The 12674-nt window shown below is 52.6% G+C and overlaps 7 protein-coding genes across 7 annotated transcripts; 3 read left to right on the forward strand and 4 right to left on the reverse strand.

Moving 5' to 3' along the window:
* Nucleotides 1–327: 327 nt before the first annotated feature.
* BO80DRAFT_457069 (MFS transporter) lies at nucleotides 328–1941 on the reverse strand (the record flags this gene model as incomplete). The annotated part of the gene is made up of 2 exons (XM_025722210.1): nucleotides 328–985; nucleotides 1067–1941. 2 exons carry the CDS (start codon nucleotides 1939–1941, stop codon nucleotides 328–330), a joined length of 1533 nt encoding a protein of 510 aa, XP_025573060.1.
* Nucleotides 1942–2186: 245 nt separating this feature from the next.
* On the forward strand, nucleotides 2187–3649 carry BO80DRAFT_427096 (Zn(II)2Cys6 transcription factor). The gene is made up of 3 exons (XM_025719920.1): nucleotides 2187–2375; nucleotides 2430–2886; nucleotides 2977–3649. Exons 1-3 carry the CDS (start codon nucleotides 2209–2211, stop codon nucleotides 3586–3588), a joined length of 1236 nt encoding a protein of 411 aa, XP_025573061.1. The 5' UTR covers nucleotides 2187–2208; the 3' UTR covers nucleotides 3589–3649.
* A 70-nt stretch (nucleotides 3650–3719) lies between these two features.
* Nucleotides 3720–6336, reverse strand: BO80DRAFT_447100 (putative arginine permease; the record flags this gene model as incomplete). The annotated part of the gene is made up of 19 exons (XM_025721585.1): nucleotides 3720–3764; nucleotides 3821–3984; nucleotides 4040–4093; nucleotides 4150–4296; nucleotides 4349–4604; nucleotides 4651–4734; nucleotides 4785–4807; nucleotides 4856–4910; nucleotides 4957–5027; nucleotides 5077–5112; nucleotides 5161–5287; nucleotides 5332–5397; nucleotides 5447–5704; nucleotides 5748–5852; nucleotides 5899–5926; nucleotides 5971–5981; nucleotides 6030–6125; nucleotides 6169–6215; nucleotides 6264–6336. 19 exons carry the CDS (start codon nucleotides 6334–6336, stop codon nucleotides 3720–3722), a joined length of 1746 nt encoding a protein of 581 aa, XP_025573062.1.
* Nucleotides 6337–6422: 86 nt separating this feature from the next.
* On the forward strand, nucleotides 6423–7790 carry BO80DRAFT_495300 (dihydrodipicolinate synthase family protein; the record flags this gene model as incomplete). Its single annotated transcript, XM_025723935.1, has 8 exons — nucleotides 6423–6534; nucleotides 6577–6597; nucleotides 6642–6682; nucleotides 6727–6875; nucleotides 6937–7039; nucleotides 7091–7203; nucleotides 7257–7570; nucleotides 7648–7790. 8 exons carry the CDS (start codon nucleotides 6423–6425, stop codon nucleotides 7788–7790), a joined length of 996 nt encoding a protein of 331 aa, XP_025573063.1.
* Nucleotides 7791–7923: 133 nt separating this feature from the next.
* BO80DRAFT_386770 (TauD/TfdA dioxygenase family protein) lies at nucleotides 7924–9156 on the reverse strand (the record flags this gene model as incomplete). The annotated part of the gene is made up of 5 exons (XM_025717028.1): nucleotides 8784–9156; nucleotides 8653–8731; nucleotides 8432–8595; nucleotides 8094–8372; nucleotides 7924–8023 (listed from the first exon to the last, which is right to left on the reverse strand). Coding segments are annotated over exons 1-5 (987 nt in total), but the record flags the coding sequence as incomplete, so codon positions are not given.
* Nucleotides 9157–9365: 209 nt separating this feature from the next.
* Nucleotides 9366–10154, forward strand: BO80DRAFT_503774 (uncharacterized protein; the record flags this gene model as incomplete). The annotated part of the gene is made up of 2 exons (XM_025724398.1): nucleotides 9366–9781; nucleotides 9842–10154. The coding sequence occupies 2 exons, from the start codon at nucleotides 9366–9368 to the stop codon at nucleotides 9876–9878; spliced, it is 453 nt and encodes a 150-aa protein (XP_025573065.1). The 3' UTR covers nucleotides 9879–10154.
* BO80DRAFT_466705 (Zn(II)2Cys6 transcription factor) lies at nucleotides 9879–12591 on the reverse strand (the record flags this gene model as incomplete). The annotated part of the gene is made up of 9 exons (XM_025722798.1): nucleotides 12525–12591; nucleotides 12171–12377; nucleotides 11894–12121; nucleotides 11551–11841; nucleotides 11363–11506; nucleotides 10739–11305; nucleotides 10626–10692; nucleotides 10251–10578; nucleotides 9879–10201 (listed from the first exon to the last, which is right to left on the reverse strand). Exons 2-9 carry the CDS (start codon nucleotides 12266–12268, stop codon nucleotides 9879–9881), a joined length of 2046 nt encoding a protein of 681 aa, XP_025573066.1. The 5' UTR covers nucleotides 12269–12377; nucleotides 12525–12591.
* Nucleotides 12592–12674: the final 83 nt, after the last annotated feature.

Consider the following 12674-nt stretch of genomic DNA (forward strand, 5'->3'; position numbering starts at 1 on the left):
TTTAAGAAACATGAATAATCTTATGTTTTCTTTTTTTTATACATAACATTGCTGACTACATCCTCGCTTATAAGGGGTGTGAAAGGAGATCACATGATCTCAGACTTAGCTACCTAGTCACCTCCTTCTCACGTAGTTAGCTAGGCAACACACACTCAATATTATCAATATTGCTGTCACACTACCATTCGCGGAAACATTTTAAGGATGACTTGTTTTTAATGTGTAGGTGATAGGTCTAAGATGTACAACTATGAAATTCTCCTCAGACCAACTTTGCGCTCCATTCACTAAATATACTTTGAGACATGCAAGTGCCTGGTCAAGCTACATGACACCGCCACCCATCTGCATCTTCTCTACCTCCTGAATCATCGGACTCGCTTTCCGAATCCGATGACCATAGAAATAGAACACCACTGGGATGGAGATACACGCCGCTTCCACCAACCCGAGAAGCGTATTAGCCCAGTTCAGCCCTAACTTGGCATACATCGAAGGCCCCGCCAATGGAAGACAGGCACCGAGAATACTGCGAAAGAACATATTGCCTGCCAATGCCGAGGCCGTATAGATCCCATACGAGCGGGCAAGATAGTTACTAGCATAGATAAAGACACAGGCGGTACCGGCTCCAAACGGGACACCCGCCAGGATGGGCAAGATCCAGTGCACGTTTGGCGTGCATGTCCAAGCAAACCACAATTGACCTATCGTCAGAAGCGTGGCGCCCAGAATCACCACGCTAGCCATTGCTTCCGGGGGTACAGCCCCGGTGGCTGGGTCCTTCCGGTGTCTGTTGATGAGCATGCGGAAGAACGGCTCGCATGCAATTGTGATCAATACTCCACAGCCGATGCCGATAAAGGAGAGGCCCCCTATGCCTGGGGACCAGCCTCGCTCGGTTTGGAAGGCGATGGGGTAGGCAACGAAGCATAGATAGAGACCGCCGTAGACAATCGCGACGTAGCTGTCCCAGAAGATGCTGTGGCGGGTTAGTCAGGATGTTCAGTCGAGAACTGTGAATCGCAACAGTAAATCCAGGAAGGCAATGGGGGATTCTTACCAAATGGGCTCGGTAAAGAGCATCACGAATGGCCGACTGAAACCGGTTTTCAAACGGTTGGAAAGGTTCTCGTCACCATCGTATCTCGTCCACCACTTGGGCTCAGCTGTTTCTTTCCGGATCTTGGCCGCTCGCCTGCGGAGGATGACCGGCGCGTAGGTCTCTGGGATCAGAAACACCAGGGCGAGCACTGCACCGCCAATGATCAGGACAAGCCAATTCGTCCACCGCCAGCCCAGATACTCATACACAAAGCCGCCGATGATCGGACCATACACCGGCCCATTGGTCGGTCCAATCGACCAGATCCCAAGGGCCAACGCGCGATGGTGATCCGAAACAAGATCGTTCACCGACGCGGGAGAGTTTCCCATGATCGCGCTACCAAACAGCCCTCCAAAGAACCTGGTAATCAGGATGGCCTCGATATTGCGGGACAATGCGCTCGGAAGAATGAGAAGCAGAAAGACGCTCAAGCAAACCAGGTACACCGGTCGCCGACCAACGATTTCGCTCAAGGGGGCGAATACAATAGTCCCGATGGCCATACCGAGAAGATACGTGAAGACCCCAAAGAGGCCGACAATCTTCGATATGTGAAACTCCTCTTCCAGGCCAGGGATTCCGGACGTGTATAAAGTGCTGAACAGACTGACTACTGTCGCGCCGAGACTCATTGTGACTACAGCGAGTCCTTTGTACCATAGCGGCCAAAGACGAGGATTTTCGGGGTCCTCCGGTTCCCAGTGGACCTCATAGTCTGGTGGATGGAATAAGCTGGGCAGCTTGGAGAGAGTGGGTTGAAGTGTCGGGGCAGTGGCGCCTTCTGCATCGGCCGTATAGCTCCGAGTCAGCTCGGGGTCGTGAATTGACATGTCGGCGAAGCTTTGGTAGGGCCAGGAACACAAATTGGCCGAGAGTCGACACAGCGAACAAAGTATGGGCCAGAACTAGCAAGAGCTGGACTGAGTAGTAAAGCCCTAACTGCACCCTAACCTCCTATATAGTTTAGCCAAGTGGGATGCCGGCAGACCGAGGTACGCGACGGGCTTACTAAGAGCAGAACTGATTGCCACCTCGGCCTCCCTCCTCCCTCCCACTGCAATCCATCTTCGTAACAGCCAGAAGGACCAACACCCGCCATGCCACCACGCTCGAAAGCCGGACCTTCTTACTCCTCTTTTTGTTGTAGATATCCCGGATGCAGGGCTACCTATCAACGTAAAGAACACCTGAACCGACACGCGGCACAGCACGGTCAGGCAAAACGCTTCTCTTGTCCTCACTGCGACAGTATCTTGGCCAGAAGGTACGGAGATGAGCATCTAACTTTTCGAACCTGCGAACACTGACTGTTGACCAGTGATCTCCTACGCCGCCATGTCTACAAATATCATCCCGAGAGGGAGCTCCCGTTATCCCGAGCGCAACAGGCTTGTCGGGCCTGCCATACACGAAAAGAACGCTGTGATGGGGGTTCCCCATGCAATCCATGCCAGAAGCGAAAGCTGGCCTGCTCGCGAACTCACCAGATAACGGATCAACACGACGAAAGGAAATCGCCAGATACCCAATCGCTTTTCAACAATGTGCCCGGCGCATCTCGATGGGTTGCCCAGGACTTTATCGATATATACTTTCGTGAATTCCATCCAAATTGGCCTTTTTTGCACCGAGGAACCTTCAAGCTCGAGAAAGAACCATGCATCCTTCTCCAATCCATGCTAATGATGGGGCTGTGGATCAGGGGTGATCAAGTGGCACGGGATACCGCGATGACATTTCACCGGAAACTTCTGTCTGCGATTCATGATCAGAGGGTACGTGCATACCGACTGTCTGACCAGACTCAATCAAATCCTTCTCTCTTCCTTCAGCTACGTTGCTAACGTTGATTGCCCTCCCCGCAGGATCAGTGGTATATCCCCGAACCAACACCAACACGGAATGATGACAGTAATGACAACCATACTTCCTGCCCCATGGCAACCTACCAAAGTATCATCATACAGCTTATCTTCGCTCTTCTGATCGCGAAGCATGAAATGACTCTCGATCTCAACCTCCGCTACCAACTCCCAGCCCCCCAATACGACCTCCTCACCGCACTGGTAGCTACCTGTCGACGACGCGGCATGTTCTCCTATCCCACAATGCTCGCGCAGCAAGACGCCGATGCCCCAATCGCCCTCATCTGGGTCAGTGTGGAAGAGGTAAAGCGTTTCGGCTTGGCGCTTTATAAAATTTGTCGTTTATGTTCGCGGGAAGAGAAAGATGGTCGTGTGTCGACGCACAGAGATGGGAGTAGTGTCTCTGAGCTTTTAACCCTAGCAGATCTGGACTTTTGTCTACCCGATAGCGATGCCGCGTGGGAGGCTTCTTCAGCTTCAGGGGCAGAAGATGGATCTCTTCGGAGGCTTGCTGCGGGGCAGCCGTGTAGAGATAATCGAGATCCAGAGGGTTGGATATCCCGGACGTCGGGGAGGTTGTGCGATGCGGGGCTTGGATTTGACTGGATTTAATAAACCTACCATGGCTCGTTGTGATATATTATCATTGAATACTCTAATTTATTCATGGGAGACAGCTACCCAACAACTGCTTTGATCCAGCCATGGTACCGTACCAAAACATTATGCTTATCATTGTATCTTCAAATCCTCTCCGATATCTTCTGCCACATACTCTTCCCTTTAGTCTATACAACAATTAGTCAATATGCCACCCTGTATTCAGCAAAAAGTATAAACTCACCTGCTCATCAACCTCCACAACCGCCGAACAGCCCGTCGCAAAATCCAGTTCAGCCAGCGGGATAATCCCAGCCTTATACTTGACTTTGTATCCGACGAACAGCACGGCGAATAACAGAATGGGAAAGTAGGTCGTTATAAATGACGAGACGTCGAAGGTGTGGACTATTCCTTGTATCAGTGGCGTTCGGATGTCGGTGATAAGGATAGCAAGACTTACTGAATGCAGTGAATCCACCAAAGATAATTACCATTAGGCAGATACATATTCCGTCTAGTGCATCTTGTTAGCTAGACTGACATTTGTCAAAGAGAGGAGAGGAGACATACAATAAGAAAGATAGGGCTGCAAGGGCGCCCGATACGGCAGCGTACTCCGATCAATGCCATGCACTTTGAGACCCTTGTGCCAGCGAATGCTCGTCCAGAGAATACCGGACCACGAGATCATTCCGCAGATGGCGGTCATATTGGAGACTATCATTCGTCAGACAAATGACCCTGCTGTACAAGATGGGACAAGACTTACAGTAACCAAAAACAGTCCCCGCCTTGCCCTGGCTAGCAGCCATAAAGGACAGCAAAGAGAATGAGCCACAGAACACAACGCAAACCCAGGGCAGTCCGTCTTTTCTTGTCTTGAGGAAGAGGCGTGGCGCATGCCCGCGCGCGGCAAGTCCGTACAATGCCCTTGAGGAAACGAAGAGATCGGCGCAGCCGGCGGACCAGGCGCTGGTCAGGAGGGCGGCGTTGATGATGGAGGGGAGGACGTTGATACCGGCGTTCTAGATGATTAGTGGGGATGATAAGGAAGTGAGGATGGGAAAGTACCTTGATGGCAATGACGAAGGGACTTTTGGCTGCGGTAGAGGAAAGGTTGAGGGATGGGTCTGATGGGGAGACGAGAATGCCGACCTAGTTACCAATCAGCAACATGTGGCAATTGAAGGTTGGGCTGGGCATACCAGAAAGGCACTGCAAATATAGACTACGAAAGTCAGCACTTGAAGGGTAAATGAAGGGACAGGATCCATACACAACACCAGTCTGATCCACACACTCTTAATAGCGCGAGGAACGTTCTTAGCAGGCTGCAAAGGTCAGTTTGAATCATAGATCACGGGCATGACTACATACAGACGCAGTCTCAGCAGCAGCAATGGCAGTGATTTCCGTTCCGATGAACGCAAAGGCGGCATCGATAAGCACTACCGACGTGAGCGGAGTTCAGAAATGGGAACGCCAGTTGGGACTTACCGGCAAAGAAACCGAGAAACCGCCCTTTGGCACCAGCTGTGGCTGTCAGCAAGCGGAATGCCCCCCCTTTGTCGGGGTTCATACCTATTCCAGCATATTGCACGAAACCTCCTGTTTCATTCCAGAACTTGAATCCGATGGCCTCGTGATTCGGACCTCCTCCGGCGGAGATAATGATGCCCGTGATGATCAGGCCGATAATTGTAATGACCTGGTCCGTCAGCCAGATTCAGTGAAAAATTGATTGAAGCATACCTTGATCGAACAAAACCAAAACTCCATCTCCCCGAAGATTTTGGTACCACCCGCATTGATCAACCACTAAGTATATATTAGCAGAAGACCAATCTATCAGAAGAGAGACACATACCACAACGAGAAGCATTAAACCAACCCACAATGCATTGTTACAGATACCAGTGGTACACGTTGAGTCCGTCTGTCCAGCAGGCGTCCAGTACGTGATAAGCACCGCAGCGGCTGAGATTTCCGCCGGAAGAACGACGATATAGTTGTACACGTACACCACACCCATAGCAAACCCTAATTCGGGTGAGACAAAGCGACCAGCCAGTGCAAATTGACCACCAGGTATGGGGAACTGCGAGACCATTTCTCCAAGAGCGACCTACGCTATCAGTATCTTACCTCCAACGGTAGTTAGAACATACCATCACGGCGTATAGTAATGACGCCATAAGGCAGTAAGCAATGAGCAGGCCGGCTGGACCTCCATTCTCGAGATCGCTAGCCGTACCTAGGAAGAGACCGGTTCCCTAGCAACGTTAGAATAATGGAAGCTCTGACGGGTACAATACTTACGATAACGCCACCAAGAGCAATCATCTGACTAGAGCGAGTTAGACCAGTCAGCCATCGGTTCATGCAACTTACATGTGACGTGGCTATATAGTCAGTAAGCATTTCTCGGCAATTGCAGTGACAGAACACACCTTGAGCTTGCGCTGCAGACCAACCTGCAAATCATCGTGGCATTCAATGGTGCCCGTGTCAACGGGGACCTCCTCGGTGTAAGGCGCCTTCTGATCCTGGGGCTGTCAGCGGGATCCCACATGACAATTGTGGCCATACCTTTTCGTCGTGCATGATGGTGTGCATGAACACTGGAAACTCCGGTCCTGGGGCATATTTAGATTATTTGGTCCATCCCGTGGCTGATAACAAACCCGCGGGTGATAATGTGGAGCTTATCTGATAGCAGGCCGCGTGGATGCAGATAAACATCGGCTCCGGCGGCATCTTGCCGATAAGCCGACGCGCCGAGATAGTGAAATACCCCAATCACATCCCTCAGGTGGCCAACTGTCAGTTCCAAGAGACACACCATGGCCCAAGGAAGAACACGCATACTGAAACCCGGGGTGTATGCCCCGCTGCCTACCTTTTTCGATGAGAATCAGGAACTCGACTATGGCAGCTACCAGAAGCATTTGCTGAGTATGACCATGCCATCATTAAGTGAATCTAGCTAATGGTTAGACCTTGCCATGAAGGGAATGGGTATGTGAGACCTGCATGTCACTGTCAGTACTAACGCGCAACAGTTCCCGTGTGTGCCGGCTCCTTGGGAGAAGCCGTTCACTTGGTACGCCAAGCGCCAAATTCCACATACACATCTAACCACAACAGAGCTTCGATGAACGAACCGACTTAATTCGTTTCATCCGCGCCACGCTGGACGAGGCCGGACTGAAAGAAACCCCCATTGTCGCGGGGGTAGGCGGGCTCAGCACACGCGAGACCATATCCCTAGCCCGCGCAGCCGCAGCAGCAGGAGCGTATGTATCATCCACTCTTCACTCCAATGTCCATTCACTTCTTCAGTACTGAGTACTCCAGTGACGCCGGCATGGTCATCCTGCCCGCATACTACGCCGCCAGCCTCAACACCGACGCTAACCAAATTATCCAATACTACGTCGATATCTGCGAAGCATCCCCTGTACCCTCCCCGCTCCTCTCCTCCACCTCTCACCCCGCTAACCAACCCTAGATCCCAATTCTCCTCTACAATTTCCCCTCCAACGCCGGCGGCCTCGACATGTCCTCCTCCACCATCCAATCCATCATGGAACGATCCCCGAATCTCTGCGGAGTAAAACTCACGTTAGCCCCCCCACCCCCTCCCTTCTTAATTACCGAATACTAACTCTCCCTAGATGCGGCGGCAGCATCTCCAAACTCATCCGCCTCACTTCCACCATCAAATCGAACGCAAGCATCAACTCCTCCCGCCCCTTCCCCTTCCTCCTCCTCGACGGCCTAATCGCCGACCTAACCCCCTGGATGCAATCCGGCGGACACGGAACGGTGAGCGGAATTCCGAATTTTGCACCTGTAGCATCGATGAGACTTTGGGAGTTATTGAACGTGGCGAATCCGAGTGAGGAGGAAGTGCTGGAACGGGAGAACTTGCAGGGTGTGTTGTCGAGGGCAGATGTCGCGGCGGTGCCGGCGGGGGTTAGGGGGATGAGTAAGTTATCCTTCCTAGTTAATTGGGGGATGTGAGTGGGGGTGAGAATGGTGATGTGGCTAACTGCTGGGTGGCAGAGTACGTGTTGAATAAGATGCATGGGTATGGGAAGGATCCGAGAAGGCCGTTGTTGCCGCTGGGAGAGAAGAAGGGGGAGGAGTTTATGGGGGCGTTGGGGGAGTTGTTGGCGTTGGAGAGGGAGATGACTATGAGTACATAGATTCTGTTCTGTTTGCGGATGTTTGAACGTTGCGACTGTCATTCATGTAGCCCGCTATCATGAGGGACAAGCATCAGTCTCCATTGATATCGAATAATAGATTCTGAATAATCATATATTCAACTCAAACATTCAACCCAAATGCCTCCGGCCTATCATCCACAACCGTCGACCTCCGCACATCCCTCGCCGTCATCTCATCCGTATACGGATTCGCCCGATGCATCGACTGCCTACACACCACCATTTAGCCTTTTCAACTCCCTCTCCCATAGTATCAGTATGATAAGGCAGTTAACTCACCGATTATCCCACCAAACCATATCCCCCCCTCCCAACCACTCCATACTAAACACATACTGCGGCTGCGTACAATGCTCAATGAGCTCCCAAATCAACCGCTGACTCTCCTCCACCTCCCACCCCACAATCCGTTTCGCATGGGCCGCCAAATACAGCGTCTTGCGTCCGTCCGGAGCAATCTGCACCAGTTTATGGAATGCGGGTGGTTTCGCGGCGAGTTCGTGCGGGAGTGGAGAGCCGTAGATTATGGGCGAGGCGAGTTTGCGGGAGTGCCAGAGACTATTAAGTATTCATTTATCTTAGTATTGGTTGCAAGGGGGGGGGGGGGAGGTCGTTACTCGTGTTCGACGACTAGGTCTTCCAGCTGGGATTTCTTTTCGGGGGACAGATCGGCGTAAGCGCGACGGGTGTCGGCGAAATGGGTCCAGGAGCCGCCGTGGACGGGGTTACCGTGGGAGAGGAGGAGGGAGTATTTGGAGCGTTGTTTGTGGTAGGAGGAGTCCTGGGTTTGTTAGGGCTATATTGAGCGATGCGAGGGAGTAGGGGAATGGGGATGTACGGTATGCCACAGGGCGTTGCCTAGGCTATGGTGCCAGCGACGGCTGTCGCGTTTGACGAGAGTGCCGTCGAGTTCGATGCTATTGGAATTTCATTAGTAGGCAATGCGGCGAGCAAGGGAGGGATACTCACTTCCCCACGTCAAATAGGAGCGGCTCTCTTAAGCGGTCATTTTCCCGACCATAGAAGAACGGGTTAATCTCCAGCTTATCCCCAAGCTGCTGCGAAAAGGCAATATGGCGCGCATTGTCGAGTCCGGTTTCGCGGAAGATGAGCACGCCGTACCGGTCTTGGAGAGATATCAACTGGGCCACTAACTCATCCGGAATCGGGTTCTCCCACTCCACACCAAACACCTCAGCCCCGAAAGACGAGTCAGACGACTGCAGCACCGGCCAAATAGTTAAGCTGCCCTCCTGGATGGATGGCAAAGGGTCCGTGCGCGGACAGGTGGTGTCGTAGGTCCGAATATTGATATGGGCAAGCGGATTCGCCATGGTGTCGTCTGCCGATGCTATAGCTATACTCTAATACATGACTGACAGGCCGTATCGCAATCCTCTTTTTATCTGTCTATCTCTCCCCGCGCGGGGTCCAGACCGTCGGCCCGCAGCCGACCATCCCGATCCGATATCACCCTGTGGCCGATAAGAGCGATAGATAAAGGATTACGCCCCCACGCATCAATAGCTACCCCTACCAGACACCCTCATCATGACCATCCTAATCACTGCCGGTCCGTACCAATTCCTAGCCGAGTTTGAGGCTGCCGCCCCGAAGACAGTGACTGTGTTCTGCAGCCTGCTACCCTATCGGAAACAGCTCATCCATGTCCGCTGGAGCGGCGAAGGCCTCTGGGTCCCTCTAGGAGAGACGGATTTCGGTCTACCCTGGGAGAATCACACGGCGCATCCGGGTGCGGGGCAGATTTTGTTGTATCCAGGGGGCATATCGGAGACGGAGATCTTGTTCTGCTACGGGGGTGTTGCGTTCGCCAGTAAAATGGGGTCGCTGGCAGCGAATCATTTCTTGACGATCACTGAGGGCCAGGAGAATCTACGAGCGTTGGGTGAATTGGTATTGTGGAAGGGTGCACAGGATGTGCTGTTTGAGGAGGCCACGGAAGACAAGTATGTGTATCGCTGGGGTGGTTGAATTTGAAAGAGGGGGTGATATTAATGTTGACATAGGATCCGCCAATACCGCATGACGCGCGCCAAACTCTGATCAATTGTGGAAGTTCATGTCTATACTCCAAAAGTTGTCCGGATCCAGAAGGGTACCCGGCCATTCAAAACCCACTTCGTTCATCTGGTCCAGTACGGACTGTAGGGCCAGCTCGTCTACGACGGGCCCTTCGTGTCCGGCGGGTGACAACACTAGTGCGGTAGCGTTGTGGACGATGGTGTGAAAGTCGCGCGCAGGGTGGTAACTAGATGACGAGCAGACAGCATCGAAGAGGTCGCGCGCCAGCTGTAGGGGGCGGGCAATGATCGATCCGGGGGGTGGAGGCAGCAAGGGGTCATGGATGGTGCGAATTCGCATTTCATCTACTGTCCATTAGCAATGCCCAATACAAGAAAATGAACCAAGTCATACCGTCAATGAGACCTCGAGTGTAACAAAGAACCAAGAATATAACGGCAAATGTATGCGAGATCCACGTCGAGTCCACCGCGTAGCGAAGCCGCTGGACAGCGGCTCGATCCACTTCAAGCTCACCTGGCCGGAAGCTGGCAGGATCGCGTGAATCCAATTGCCAGATATACTCCTCTGCACCGTTGGACAAGGACAGCAAGATTTGCACTGCAGCTGTCACGCTGGTTGCTAGTAAAGGAACCAACCGGGGGAGCAATACTGTCTGAGGTGGACGGGATGCCGACATAAGGGGAGCCAAAGCAGCGCTACTTAGAGCCAGTCGATACCACTAATCCGTTAGCAGATGTGGTTATCATACGGGGAAAGGATTGATACCCTCACAGAAGTGAAGGGCAGCTGGTTATGCTGCGATTCGGTATGTGCAAGGCGCGCAACCCACGTCCTACCGAACTGTCAGCAGTGATAGTGATGCTAGGATTTAAACATACTTCTCCCACTCGTCAAGTGACAGGTACAGTTGCCGCAATCCCTCCACATTCAATTGGCGCCCAGACACGTCACCACAGCGTCGCATGGTCCGGTATACCAGCGAGACCAGCTCAACAAGCCCGGCAACACGCAGGTCGGCTGGTTGCTGTGCCATCCGATGAGCGCCGAACCGACATGCAAGCTTCCCGGAGGCCGTCGGATCCAGGGACGCGGGTAATCCGGAGGTTAACATCAGGTTGAAGTCGCATGTCAGCAGGTTGTACCAGACGCGAAGACGAGCGAACTCATCAGCAGACAACGGGGCGGTCGGACTATGGGCCAATGGCCGGAGGGCTTTCTGGTCCAGTCCAAGGAAAAGAGCGTAGCGCACTGCGAGACCTAACACAGCCCATGCACTAATTTCGTTGTAGCGGCTCTTGGGCGACTGGTCGTCTTCGGCAGCATACGGCATCCACTGCGCATAGAGAAGGAGCACCCGGATGGAATCTAGGGTCACATCTGACAGTGCTGGGCGCAACAACAGCCGCGACACTGCTTGATCGAGCAGAGCGGGGAAGGATGAGTTTCTGCCCGCCGTTGTATATTAGCATTGACGATATATGTGGAATATTGAGCATGCGTACATTGCCGGATCGGGGTTGTGGAAGCGCATTCCCACAGCACAGATAGCCAGGAACAAGATTGGGGAAGTATGTCGCAGATCCTGCCACGAATAACGCATCTCATCTCCTAAGAATGGGGCCCACGGGTGGCAATGATTGAAGAATCTGCTAGTCAGCGCCATGTCGCTGAGCCTATTTGAAACACATACAGGGTTATTGCACTTTGCGCATCTTCAACTGATATAACACCACGTGCAACGGGATCAAAGCCAGCCTGGGAATCATTCATGGCCAGGGCTCCCAAAGAGCGCAGAGTAGCAATTGGAGGCCCGAGATCGATGCCATCCATGCTGAACCCCGGAGAATGCGATGGAGTGGCTACCAAGGGTTGGTGACGGTGGGGAGTCTCTGCGGGTACGTCGAGGTGTCTTTTGGCTGATGCATTTACCCTAGACGCTTGTCTCTCGAGTTTCGCGATCCGGGTCTCATGGTGATTGATCCTGAAGCTCGTCAGTTGGTGCACTGAAATGGAGTATTCGCGAAGCGACTTACTGCTGGTGCAGCTCCACCACCAACTGCGCCATGCGCGATGGACCCGGGACGTCATCTAGTGCCACTGCCCGCTCAGTCTGGAAGGAACAAACTGTAGCTTGCTGTCTGCACCGGCGACACGGTGCTTGCGGCCCCTCTGGGCTGGGAGAGCAGCGTTGCTTTCTGGCGCGACACTGCAGACACGCACGCGCAGTGCGGCGGGCTTTGACTGGGTGGGTGCCAGTCGTGCTGTGCTGACAGATTAGCTCTAAGGTCGCTGAAATGCAAGGTGACGTACTCCTCTAACGGTCTTTTCTCCATCGGGGTTGTGCTGGACGTGATGCCTGGTGGGTTGTCAGGGACAAGTATGGTGGAGCAGGGAGATAAGACATCCATTCGGAGCTCCACTGATAAGAAATGTGGTTCGGGTGACTGGTAGAAAAGGACAACGCGATACGGTGTGGTTCCATATTCCTGATTGTATGAGCTTCAACTAATCTGTTGCCTAAGTCCACGGCGCATTGTATTATTAGTACAGTGCAATGGATTGGAAGACAGGCAGGGAGGGACACAATGACGACCAGCGAAAAATAGTGCTATGCAGCCCTGCTGACTAACGTGTGCATTAATCTGCACATATTGGATACCTTACCCATGTCTCTAGATTGCCTGGTTGCGACTATCGTCGGTATTCATTCCATGTGCAGCTTTACTTTATTCATAAGGGACGCCTTACACCGCTTCTGAAGCCAAAACCTCATGGCAGATAATGACTTCGGCATACCTGTGACAGCAATATTGA

This window comes from Aspergillus ibericus (genome assembly GCF_003184845.1).
Source record: "Aspergillus ibericus CBS 121593 unplaced genomic scaffold BO80scaffold_33, whole genome shotgun sequence".
NCBI classification, from domain to species: Eukaryota; Fungi; Ascomycota; class Eurotiomycetes; order Eurotiales; family Aspergillaceae; genus Aspergillus; species Aspergillus ibericus.

Bases quoted from the DNA above. Each gene is read 5' to 3' on its own strand.
- BO80DRAFT_427096 (XM_025719920.1), top strand. From the start codon at position 2,209: ATGCCACCACGCTCGAAAGCCGGACCTTCTTACTCCTCTTTTTGTTGT. The intron at 2,376-2,429 runs GTACGGAGATGA...ACTGTTGACCAG, and splicing joins GACAGTATCTTGGCCAGAAG to TGATCTCCTACGCCGCCATG. The intron at 2,887-2,976 runs GTACGTGCATAC...CCCTCCCCGCAG, and splicing joins CTGCGATTCATGATCAGAGG to GATCAGTGGTATATCCCCGA.